General features: G+C 36.3%; 1 protein-coding gene across 1 annotated transcript; it reads right to left on the bottom strand.

Moving 5' to 3' along the window:
* Nucleotides 1-4,134: 4,134 nt before the first annotated feature.
* GLYR2 (glyoxylate reductase 2) lies at nt 4,135-12,922 on the bottom strand. Its single transcript, XM_089149823.1, has 12 exons — nt 12,614-12,922; nt 7,867-7,948; nt 7,387-7,452; nt 7,012-7,087; nt 6,881-6,936; nt 5,748-5,832; nt 5,562-5,622; nt 5,235-5,287; nt 5,068-5,138; nt 4,873-4,945; nt 4,671-4,775; nt 4,135-4,593 (listed from the first exon to the last, which is right to left on the bottom strand). The coding sequence occupies exons 1-12, from the start codon at nt 12,831-12,833 to the stop codon at nt 4,423-4,425; spliced, it is 1,119 nt and encodes a 372-aa protein (XP_089005949.1). The 5' UTR covers nt 12,834-12,922; the 3' UTR covers nt 4,135-4,422.
* Between the last annotated feature and the right edge of the window lie 272 nt (nt 12,923-13,194).

Here is a 13,194-nt window from a genome sequence, read left to right as displayed (position 1 = left end):
ATTAGTGTAATTTTACTGGATGCCCTGTAATTTATAAGGCAATATTGGGTAGTCAAGAGGATGTATGTAATCGGCCCACATGAACCTCAGTTTCCATAAAAAAACAAATTTACTTTACAACCCACCCCCAAAAAAAATCATTATTTTTTTTTCTTTTTTCTATTTTTGATATTCGATCTATTCAATTTATTTGGACTTTGATCTATTTTTTCATCAAATCAGGAATATTTTTTTTCCATATATATTATTAAATACCAAATTAGAAAGAAAAATTACGTAAATAAAATAAGAAAGTACTCATTGAAATATTTTGGCATCCATAAGTTAAATAATAGTTCCATATAAGTGAATGCAAATCATGTGTCTGGCTGGTTGAAAGATCTTTATACATGAATCAGTTTAAAGTTATCATAGCAGTAATAGTGTTAGGTTTTTTATTAAAATCTATATTATCTATATATTAAGTTTCAAAATTAGTTTTTGCATTCCTTTTATTTAACTGTTTTGTTTGTGTGTGGGCCCTTGAGGTAAGGGTGGTAATGAGGCACCATGAGTAAAGGGGGGCCCTTCAGACCTTGGTTATGAGGCTCTTCATGACATTGGTCATGGGTCTTAAAGGTCTTGATCATGGTGATGAAGTGGACTTACTTGAATGGTGGAATTACTCAAATTCTAACTCTTGACATTCATTTCTCATTTCAACTTCATGACCATTCATGGCCATTACCATGAGTGGGGGTTAAGGTCTTTGAATGGGTTAAATCCTATTCATTCCAAAGAAGTGAATATGAGAGTTACTTCCCCAAGTAGTGAGGATGTTAGGTCAAGGGGTTTTATTCACATTAGTGGAGGAGGGACAAACCATTGATTCTCCATTAGTGGAGAATTGATTCTCCCCTTGTGAGGAGGTGTGGTTTGGGCCTATATAAACCCAACCCTTCCTTGCATATTGTGTGGAATAGTGACTCTCCTCACTCACATTATTTGTTTTACAAAATTCATTTCTTTCTTGAGTTGTCTAAGTGTTGTGCTCTAGCTTTTGGCTCCTTTAAGGGACTAGAAGAACTACCTCATCTTCTAGTTGGAGGTTGCTTTATCTTGGAGGTGGTGGTGCGAAAAACCCTTGGTAGTAGGGTGCATCAATTACCTTAAAAGAATCAAGGTGTGACTCAACCTCATCAATCTATGGTTCGTTCGATTGCAACTTCGAGCTCTCCGGATTTGCTAAAGACGATCTTCATCTCTCAATTGTATTTGTAATACAATTACCCCAACAAATAGTGACTTAAAACAAAACAAAAATTCCTTCAACCTTGTTTGGTAGTCTAGAAGTAAAATAAAATAAATCTTGGGTTGTTTGGTTATATGAATCCAGAGTTTGAAATCTCTGGATTTCACAAATGGGAGATTTATATCCATTTGATTGTGTAAATCTTTGGATTCATGAAATCTAGAAATCCACCTTTTTACACTAAAAACATGAATTTATAGATATATGGGTAGGAGGTAAAATTCAGAGATTTAACCCCTACTATAGAAACACTAAACATTTGAACTGACTCCATAGATGTTTTTTCAAGATGAATGGTGAATCTACAAATTTCATTCCAAAGATTCAAGTTAACCAAACAGATAATTTTATGAACCATGACTTTATAAATTTGAAATATCTAGATTTTTGAAATCTTCAAACTCAAATAATCAAACAGGCCTTATCAAAAAATATTTGCATTTCCTGTGAAATATAACATGTGTTGTAAATTGATGCTTTCTTTGAGGGCATTATGGTCTTTATGCAGGCTGGACATGGAGGTCTTATCGATCTATTTCGGGGGCTTTGTTGTCATTTTATTGTTTTGTACAAATACCTTTTTAGGTTTAGGTTTTGGATTTTTCTTGCCTCTAGAGTTTCTTCCCAGCAGTACTCTAGTTCTCAAGAGTTTCAGCCCTCAATCTCTCGTGTGATGGTGTTTCTATCTTTGGTTTAACATGGAAGAAGTCTGGAGTTTGAAGGTTCTTTGTGCTAGGTAACATTGCAATGTTCTTGAGTGTTTGGAGGTGTAAATGCTCGGCTTGTTATTGTAGTCTTGATATTTATTTTGTATATGAGAATTTGTGAGTGCAGAGGGTGTTGTATTTGTAAACTTTGCTTTGATATTGTTAGAGCATGGTCCTCTGAGTCGCAAGGTTCATCCTTGGATGTAAGGCCTTTGGTCCAACCTAAGTAAACCCCGTTTACCAAAAAAAAAAAAAAAAAAAAAAAAAACTAAGTAAACCCCTTTAGATTGAAATATTTCAAAAAAAAAAAAAAAATCCAAGCAAGCACAAGTTTTGTTTTCCTTGTGCATTTTGTTAAAAGAAGGTTTTTTTTACCTTTTTTTTAATGTTATTGAAAGTTGTAACCAAATATCTTTAATGATTTGACAATGTGATCAAATGATTTCATCTTTTTCTAACCAAATGAATAAAGTAACAAATTGCCCTATTTAAGGGCAAAGCCAACACATTCATATTCATAGTGGGAACCCTTTGGGCAAAGAACACTCAAATCTACACATATATTTCTTTGGCATTGTACTTAACAAAGGCTTCTCTCGTGGTTTTTTTTATTAATAAAATTCTTCTTCCATTCAAAAAAAAAAACACTTAAACAATGTGTGTTTCACTTTCTCTAGTAAAGACTAAATGATGAATGTTGAGCAACTAGAATACTCAAAGCAAATACTATATGTACATACACTAAGTCACAAGATCAATTAGCCTAACCCTAAGAATGCTTTTCTCTTCAGCTCTAAACTCTAAGACCGAGCAGAGTCATTCCTAACTCATGAATCCATATTGCGTTTTAAGTCAAGATAGAATTTGGCTAATTCTAGCCAATTCCTATTGTTTTAGAGCAGTCTAGTGTCTCTACCCCCAGTACCCCTACCCTTAATTTCCCTCTCATAGTGTACCTGACATAGGTAGGGCCCAGGTAAACTATGATAAGTGATTTTGGAGGTATTGGGGTAGAGGATCTGAATTAGATTTAGAGACCCATTATTTTATAGAATAAAATGAGGTGAATATAAAGTGGTGGAAAAAATGTATTTTTTTCAAGAAAATCTCAAAAGTTGAGTTTGTTTAACTCCAAGATGAAAGAATGAGTAGACAAGTTTCGTTAAATTAAGAAGTTTATATGTTGATATGGCACCCACTCTCATGTCCTACCATTTTGTATGAGATTTTATGAAGAACCTAAATAAACTTTAGCCCACATATTTTGTTTTTCCCACAAACAAACAGTAAAATTATCTTAGGCATCTCTTGATTTAAAGAGGACCACCACTTCCTTTCATAAATTAATACTATGTTAATATACGAGCTTGTTTGCCTTGCCCAAAACTTTTGAATCAGTTTTATAAAAATAATGCAGTAGAACATCTTACGGAATTTCCCGTCCTAGTTTAAATTAAAATAAATATTTCTTAGCTGGACATTTGAGTTTGTTGGAATTATCTCTTAGCTGGACATTTGAGTTTGTTGAAATTTTCAGATTTTTCTAAGCTAAAAAGTAGTGCTAAGCCTCTCTTTGAGCCATTGGGCAGACTTGAATGCTGCATTTTAATGCGCAACACTGAAGTTGAATCCGGGTTTACCAGAAAAAAAAGATCAAAAGGGGAAAAATCTCCGTATACTTGACACCATTTAATTGAGCCGTCTTTGTAAGCGCTGTAGGGATTTTCAGGAACATGAATCTATATAAATACATTGGAAGCATATGATAGTTTCTCTAAGTACCTCATCCATTCATCTCTTTCTCTCTCTATCCATTCATGTTCAAAGAATATCTTCTGCACCACAAACACAAATGCATCAATCTATTCCTAAGTACCAGCTAGAAGATGTATTATATGTGCAAGTAGATACATGTATCCCACAATTACCAAATTTTGTAAGGAAAATTAGAAAGAATGCTAGTCCATTGTGAGATAAATGCTGGTATGTTGCGTGGTTCTTGCACCCAGACAGAAGTGAATAAAAAATCTCACTCACTCAAATGCTCCTGCACAGGCACTTTGGTCCTTAGTGATGCTCCATTTATCTTGTATTCCAAAAGCTTAGTTTCAATGGGCATGCCTGGTTTTGGTGGCAGATAGGCTATTAACTATGAGTGCTTATAGCAGTAATGGTACATGAAAATTATAATAGGATTGTCATGGAATTAAGGGTTGATAATTTAACAGCCGTACAAAATGGATATGCTAATATTTCATGCCCATAATCTTTCACTGAAAAAACCCTACCAGCGAATAAAAGAGCATTTCAGTGTTTATTATTCACCCCAAAAATACAAAAGAAAAACATTTCATGTCTATTATTGAACATTCAAAGAACTTGAACTTCTATCTCAAGCCATAGTGTTAAGAACATGTGGTGAATTCATTCCGTAGATGAGGGATTTCGGCCTGTCTTTAAAGCTTCGAGGACTGCTGAGAAATCATCATCACTGAGGCCTTGAGATTTTGCTACCTTGTATAGCTCATTCGCTGCTGCTGCAATTGGAATTGACTGGGAAACAGATTCTGCCAATCTTAAAGCAAGCCTTAGGTCCTGCCAACATGAATTCACTTTTGAGAATGCAGTCGTCAATACATATATTTCAGGCATTCTAGAAAGAGTAAATGGACCTTTTGCTGATGCTTTAAAGGAAATGCAGTTGGATACATGGCTTGAACCATTGATGGACCTTTGGTTGAGAACATTGGTGCACTAATGGCGCCCTGTGAGACTACCTGCAAACAATGTTAAATAAAATATAAGAGACTTGCTTCCTTCCTATCGCAAAGTGATCCAAATTGCAAGGAGATGTGCCAAGGACGTTTGAAGTACCTCAACTAGTACAGCCGGGTCAAGTCCTACTTTCTCACTGAGAAGTAACCCTTCAGAAAAAGAAGCCATCATACTGCATTTACAAAACTGAAGCTTCAAGAAATATAGCTGCTAATTATTTAGATTCAAATAAAATTGGAAAAGCAAATATATACAGTCTGTTGGTCAATTCAGAGACTCAAGTTCTGTTCAAACCTTCCCATGATCATGTTGACAACGAGTTTCATTGCAGCTCCATTGCCAACATCCCCAAGGTAAAACCTTGACTGCAAAATAGAGACATAAAAAACCACAAGGAAAGCTTGAGACAGTAAGATTCTGGATGTAGGAAAAGGAAGTAGATATCACAGATATGATAATACCTTCCCCATGATGTCCAAGAGTGGAGCTACAGTTTCATACAGAGGTTTATCACCTGTTAGATTGCAACCAAAGTTTCAATTTATATGAAATGGCCCTTGGTTGTGCTATACAATGCACATTTGTGAAACAGAAAAAACAAGCAGAGAAATGAAGGAAAAAAGAGATAGAAAGATGTAGAAAGCCAAAGTGCAATGTATTGGAGACAGGATAGAATTTTAATGCCAATTACTTTACACTTTTTAGTTGCCATTTGAGATAAAAATACATGTTATAATGCACAACATAAAAGAATAAATACTAACTGGACATATGGGGGTAGTAGCTACCTGCAGTGAGAAATATTAACTGCCCATCTTCTGCAGGCTTTTTTGAGCCAGAAACTGGAGCCTATTAAAGAACACTAAAACTAGCTGATTGTTATTTAAGCATGTGTTGACTGTAATACATCAATTTGCTGTAAGGAAATATTCAAGACAAAGAATCAAGAAATTGCAAACAGTTAAACTTCCTACCTCTAAATATAGTGCCCCAGTAGCTCTAATATGTCTACTTATCAATTTAGAAGTGCCATCGTCAACTGTAGAAACATCTACATAACTGCCAATGCCCATCCAAAGAGAACTTTAACCACAAGGGAAGAAACTAAAAAAGCTTAAGGAAAAGCAACAACAAACTTCAACAACACATCACTGCAGCCATAATAACTTTATATCCAGCTTATCATTGAGTAAATAAATGAGAAAACTCCTTCAGAAGGCAAGATACAGGTTTTGATGACTTTTTCTTCTTATTCTTCTTCCTCTTTTTTTTTTGGGGGGGGGGGGGGGGGGGTATTGCAAAATGTTTGAACATATTAATGAGATGTCCCAATATGAATGGGAGATAAAGTGCACATGATTAGATTATGTGGTTAAAGGCTTGAAAGCATACGATTACTTCCTCCAGATTTTGACATAGAAAAAACCTAAACTACGATACAACTGGTTTTGTGGTACTTTTGGGCCAGACTGCTTTACCCTGAAATGTAGTTCAACAAAAAGGAAGTTCGCCTCCTCAAATTGGAACCCTTTTTGGGGAAGGTATTGAATTGCCATTGGATAGAATTTATTGCTTTCATGGTTGGCTCCCCAAATTGGAAGCCTTTCCTTTTTGTGGGTTCAATAAACTGGAAGCTGCTTTGTTATTGAGTCTGTAAATTCAATTTGGGGATAACAATTCAAATTGACCCATTAGAGTACACACTTTGACAGTTTAAACAGATTAATTCATTCAGCAGTCCTATTAAAAAAAAAACCAACATAAATAAATAGAGAAAAGAGTAGAAAACAAATAACTGAAACAAAAAACCAAAGCATCGTCAAGAGTATGTGAGAAAAGCATACGCATATACTGGCATCTTCTATAAATCCAAATATATGACCTAAGAATTTGAGAAAAAATCAGAAAAGTTTTAGAATCATTTAATGGAAAAGGACACAAGAAAAGATTTAACCCCATGTAATAGAGAGTTACAAACCACCCCCCTCCCCACCCCCAAAAAAAAAAAAAAAAAAAAAAAGAAAGACCTGTAAAGTGCTAAGGATGGAAGTCACTGAGAGCTAAGTTTAGATATTCATTTCATGGTCGAAGCAGAAAAAGTTAATACCCTTTCCCTGGACTCATTCCATTGGCAGCACCATGCTTTCCACATGCAACATCAACCTGAAAAAGTAACTAAGATTAATTGCACCTGAAACATGGTGCAGACTGTAATATGACTAAATCAAATGTACGCACTGCACTTTCAGGATCAGCTAGCATCGCAAATATGACATCACAAGATGCGGCAACTTCCTCAGGAGAGGATTTGTATCTGCAGAAACAAGTAGTCAAGTCTAAGGTTAGGATTTCTAAAGACATACAAGCATTGAAGATCTGCACGGGATGTTCAATACAGCAACACATTTCTCATCTTTTGATGTTTTCTTACGCAAATAAGCCATCATCATGCTTAAGAAAGTCTTTACCCAGTAAAAGTTAACCATGAAACAAATGGTACAGAATTAAAGAGAGGGAGAAACATAAAGAAATACCAAAATACAGTAAGCCTTAAAATCATTTCATCCATATCAAATATCAAAACAATACTAAGTTTGCACATCAAAAACTCACTTTGCCCCCAAACTGATGAGAGGATCACACTTGCTCTTGGTCCTATTCCAGACTGTGATGTCACATCTACAACATTCAAGTCAAGGAATTAAACTAGCAATCATCTAAGCAGAGATAGAAACTGTTAGTGGGACCAAATCTTCAAAGAAGCTTACTCTACAAAATATCAAGTCCCTGAAAAGTAGCCAGATTTGGTTATACAACTTAATGAATGAAGTAAGAAAGCTTGACTTCCTTACACATCTTAAACTTACAGTCTTTCTGAATTTAGTTATTTGTCTTTTGGTGCCGTGACCACAAGCAGAATCTCCATGCTCATCAATTATATATGCAACCAATATTTGAGAAACTAATCCTCTTCTAATCTTGAATTGAACTACTTAACTTTCATGAATCAATGTAAACTTTTCAAACCTAAATTATTTTCTAACTATACACGAATATAATAATTTCTCCAAAAATAAAGGTAATTAAATATACCCAGCTTTTATGAGATTTTGTGCCATTGGAGAACCCATGATTCCAAGACCCAGGAAGCCAACATGTGCTGGATGTTCAACCACTGCAAGTTTGAGATAATAAGCAATTAAAACATCAACTCTAACAAAATAAATATGGAAATATGTCTCCATCACAGCATGTCAATCTTTGGAACCCTTTAAATCACCCCCAATTCCGAGTCATATGAACATACAGTCAGCACTTGTCAGGTTGACTATTGGATAAATAAAGGATCCCCTTAATAGCTGACGAGCCAAAATTGGAGGCTTATCTCAAGAACGTGGTGCATAAAGTAAGGGGCTTGTTTCTTGGTTTTTCTACAATCCACACAGAAAATTCATGCAGTTTTTTGGCTACAGAATGTTACATCCAGATTTGTCTGAATATGGTCCATGACTAGATGTTGGCATTTTCACAAAATTTTAGGGTTAACAGAATTACCATATGTGACTACGATGGTGCAAAGAAAGGATCCTAGATCACGCAATGGTGGAACTGACTCCCAATAAATATGTGAAAATGTCTAGCCTCCATTAAGTAGCAGTAATTAAACAAGAATCGGATCAAGTGACTGTGTCTGGGTAGAAAACCATTATTACCACAACTGATTCCTTCTTTTCTTCTTAGTAGATGATATTAATCTTCTTTTCCTTTCTATAGGTTAATAAAGAGGGAAAGAAGGAATCAGATGACATACCACTTAAGGAGGATGAATCTATTGATCTTAATGGATACAGTTAAACATGTGACATAAGAAATTAACAGCTGAAAACACAAAAAGGCAAAAGACATAAAATGGATCATACAGAAAAATCAAGACAACATAAGGATTTGTGTGGCAAGTTAGAGAATGAGATTGAATTGGATTGAATCATCCTATCTCAAAACGATAGGAATGACTCTATCAATAAATATTTTCAAAGGATTTTGAAATTACATTTGTTTACGACTCAAACTCTATTTACATGTAGAGGAGATTCCATACAACTCAAATTCCTTAATTTTTATCATGAGGAGATTGTGATTCGGTTGTCACAAACCTTATCACAATTAAGACTTATTTGAATGGTCTTTGAATTTTGAATATCCTTGACACTCCCCCTCAAGTGAAGCAGTTTGGCAGACGATGAGCTTGACCCGCAGAGTTTTAAAACACGGTGATGATAACCCTTTAGTAAGTATATCTGTAACCTTATCCATGCTAAAAACAAACCAAATATAGAGTTTCTTGTCCACCACTTATTTACGCACGAAGTGGTAGTCTATTTCAACATGCTTAGTTCTAGCATGGAACAATGGGTTGACTGCTAAATATGTGGCACCGATATTATCACAGTATAAATAAGGTACAGAAGTGAGACTCAAATCGGTCAGTAATTGTTTTAGCCATAGGAGTTTCACTGCTGTGCTTCTGTGCTGGCAAGGCCTTTGTATTTGGACTCAGTTGAAGAGCGGGCCATAGTATATTGTTTCTTAGAACTACATGAAATTAAATTGGGACCAAGAAAGATACAATAACCACTAGTTGAGTGTTGATCAATGGGGCACGTAACCCAATCAACATCTGTATAAGCATGGGGTTCAATTGATGAAGAAGGTCGTATTTGAATCCCATGTGTCACTGTGTCCTTGAGATAGCGCAGAATGCGCTTAACTACAAACCAATGAGTTGTAGTGGGAGCGTGCATATGTTGGCAAACTTTGTTGACTGAGTATGCTATATCCGGTCCGGTCAAAGTTAGGTAGTGTAATGCACCAACAACACTTCCATATTGTGTGGGGTCTTTATAAGCAATGTCATTTATAGAGTTGGAGGACGAGGGGGCACACGGAGCTGGCATGGGCTTGGTCGAATCCATGGTGACTCTTTTACGTCGGTCCAAGGTGTACTTGAATTAAGATAAATGGAGGCCATTTAAATCCTGAGATGTCTTAATGCCCAGAAAATAATTCAAGTGGCCGAGATCTTTAATTGCAAACTTAGTACCAAGAGTGATAATTGGATCTTGGATGAGATCCTGTAATGATGATGTCATCCACGTTGACTAAGAGATATATGAGCTGATTTTTGCTTCAGCAAACAAAGATGGCTGCATCTAATGGAGCTGAAACAAATCTTAGTAATATGAGGAAAGACCCCAAGCAATGAGACCAAGCATGTGGTGCTTGTTTTAAGCCATATAGTGCCTTTTGGAGATGACAGATATGATTTGGATATGCAGAATCAACGAACCTTTGAGCTTGGCTCATGTACATTTGTTCTTCTAGGGCACCATTTAAAAATTCATTACGGACATCGGGTTGGCATAGAATCCAACCTCTAGAGACAAAAATGGAGAGAATTGTACGTATAGTTGTGGGTTTGACTACAACAATGAAACCCTTTGGCAACTAACCTTGCTTTATATCATGAAATCGACCCATTAGAATTACGCTTGATGTGAAACACCAACTTATAACTAGGTTCATAAATGGTCGATAAGGAACCAATTGCCATGTGTTATTACAAAGAAAAACATCAAACTCTTCACTCATTGCTAAATGCCACTTAGGATCCTTATTTGCATTGGTAAAGCAAGTAGGTTGAATTTCATCAGTAGTTGAAGTAGCGAGTCGGGCTTTGGGAATTGGGTATTTATGGTTAGGTTTGGTTACTCCCATTTTAGATTGAGTAACCATGGGGTGGCTTGGGAGAGGAGAGGGATTAGATAGTGGTGGTGGAGTGGGTTCTGTAGATGGAGTGATGGGTGGGGTATCAATGGGCCTGGGTAAATGGTTTTCAAATGAGGTTTGGGTTATTTCAGTGGGAGTGAATGTGGTGTTGGGTGGGTTATATGTGGACCCAGGTAGAGGGTTTTCTAATGAACTTTGAGGTAAATCATTGGGAGGAAATGTTGTGGGTGGGTTGAGGTGGGTTATTGGTGAGTGAGAGGGCCTTTATGTTGATTATTATTATTATAATCACAAACGGCTTAAGGTAACACCTATATAAACCTAGTTCTGGAGCCTCAGTGGGCCATGACCTCTAAATTGAGGTTTGCCTCTACTATGTGTGTTGGAATAAGAAGTAGGAGAGCGAATATCTTGTGGTATGGTGGCTATATGAGCCTCAACTGTAGGCAAATCAAGAGGCATTTTTTGGTGATCTTTGAGAATTTCGTGATTGAGAAGTAAACCAACAAAATCATCCATTTGAAGAGGTTCCAAGCAAGAGGTGATAAAGGTTGCAAAATTTTCATAATTAAAACCTAATCAGCGAAGGATACTAAGAATGATGTTTGATTCAGAGATGGGGTTTGCTGCTGCAGCAAGGTTGTCTGCTATGCTTTTAACACGTTGAATATAATCTGCCATTGGTTGAGTACCTTTGTTGATTTAACAGAACTAGTACTTAAGTTGCATGATACGGGGTTGAGATTGGGACGCATAGATGCAATCAAGAGTTGCCTTAGAGGAGGAGAGACCAACAATGTAGGCGAAGTGATCTTTAGATAACAATGAGATGATCCAACTGAGTATGATCTGGTCTTGTTTACGCCAGAGTATATATTCTGGATTCGGCTTGGCTGTTGTACTTGAGGTTGATGAATCGGGAGGGAGAGTTTCAGGTGGAGAAGTGATTGATCCACTGACATATCCATAGAGGTTGTGGGCATGCAATACAAGAATGAACTGAGATTGCCAAAGGAGGTGGTTGTTTTTATCAAGTTTAACAGGTAAAAGGGAAGCAATGTTTGACAATGGCAACATTGGGGTTGGGGAGGAAGAGGAAGAGGAAGAAATCATTTTTGAATTTTAAAGAGGATGGTGGTCAGTGGCTTTGATACCAAGTTAGAGAGTTAGATTGAATTGAATTGAATCACCCTATCTCAAAATGATAGGAATGACTGTATTTATAGGTATTTTCAAAGGATTTTGAAATTACATTTGTTTGCCTCTCAAACTCTATTTACATGTAAAAGAGATTGCATACAACTCAAATTCCTTAATTTTATCATTGACAAGATTGTGATTCATTGTAACAAACCTTATCACAATTAAGACTTATTCAAATGGTGTTTGAATTTTGAATATTCAAAATTGAAGAATCGAATTTTGAATATCCTTGACACGGCACTTCAGACAGTAAGGCAAATGCCTTTTGTGACATTTTCAGATTCCCCATTAAAGCCGTTGAATCCACCGCCTCCAAACAGGGACACAAAATCAAATGAGAGTGGAGAAAAACTCAAACACACAGAAAAGTATTTCCGAATAGACAACCAAGAAAAGAAAAATAAAATTTGGGGATTCAAGAAACATATGTTGTTTGGAATCCAAGCAACACCCAATCTCCAGAGAACAACTGAAAAAAAAAATGAAAGAGAATGGATATTCAAAAGCATTCTAATTTGCTGCTTTATATGTCTAATCATCTATAAATTTCCAACAGAAAGCTCAAAAGCAGCTAATCGTCCAGATTAGAGAGCTAAATTAACCACAAACCGGGTGTGGAACTGTGTCTGCATCATGAAAATCGTTCCAACTAAGGATTAAGTGTCTTCTCTGTTCTGAAGTTCCAAATTAAATAAAACCCAGTTAATCTCTTCCCCTTATCGAGCCTTCGGAAAGTCTCAAGTGAATAAGTAAAACTCGACCTCATAAAGAGAATTAGTAATCGAAAGAATTAATCAGGAACCCTACAGACACTAAACATGGATTTGATAAGCATTCAGAAAGAAAATACCTTTGGGTGCCGCATTCGAAGCTTGTGAAGAAAAAACCTTGGAAGAAACGGAGAAGAAAGGTTTAGTGGAAAATGGAGAGATAGGTCGTCTGTTCAGATGGATGGGAATCTGAGGACAGAAGCTTGAGCACATTGTCATGGTGGTAAAAGTGACCGTTGGAATCTTCAGAATCACGGACGCGAAGGAACAGTAGCTGGTCTTCACCAATGCCTTTGCCATGTCCTCCTGCTTTATCTACTCTTATTCTAAAAGCTTCAGATGGAGTGGCACGCTTTACGGCGCAACGGGTTGGATAAACAGAAACAGTGACCCGTTACTGACCACTACAGAATCCACTTTGGTATGTATTCTTGAAATTGTAGAGCTCATTTAGTTGGGCCATGAAGTGACAAAGAAGGTAAGCCCACTATCTTTTAGTGGACTGGATTCCCTAGCCCAAGCTAGGTCCATTAAATAAGTGCCATGCTCTCAAGGAAGAATGCCATTCCATAAATTATGACTACTTTAAAATATAGTGTTTTGGTTATCTAATAAGAAAATCATATGGAGTTAATGGTTATGTTTTGATCCAAATTCTTTT

Source organism: Hakea prostrata, chromosome 3 (assembly GCF_041222555.1).
Source record: "Hakea prostrata isolate BN-2017 chromosome 3, UWA_Hpros_2, whole genome shotgun sequence".
NCBI classification, from domain to species: Eukaryota; Viridiplantae; Streptophyta; class Magnoliopsida; order Proteales; family Proteaceae; genus Hakea; species Hakea prostrata.
Note: the sequence above shows the minus strand (reverse complement) of the source record. Positions and strands in the feature narration are given on the sequence as shown.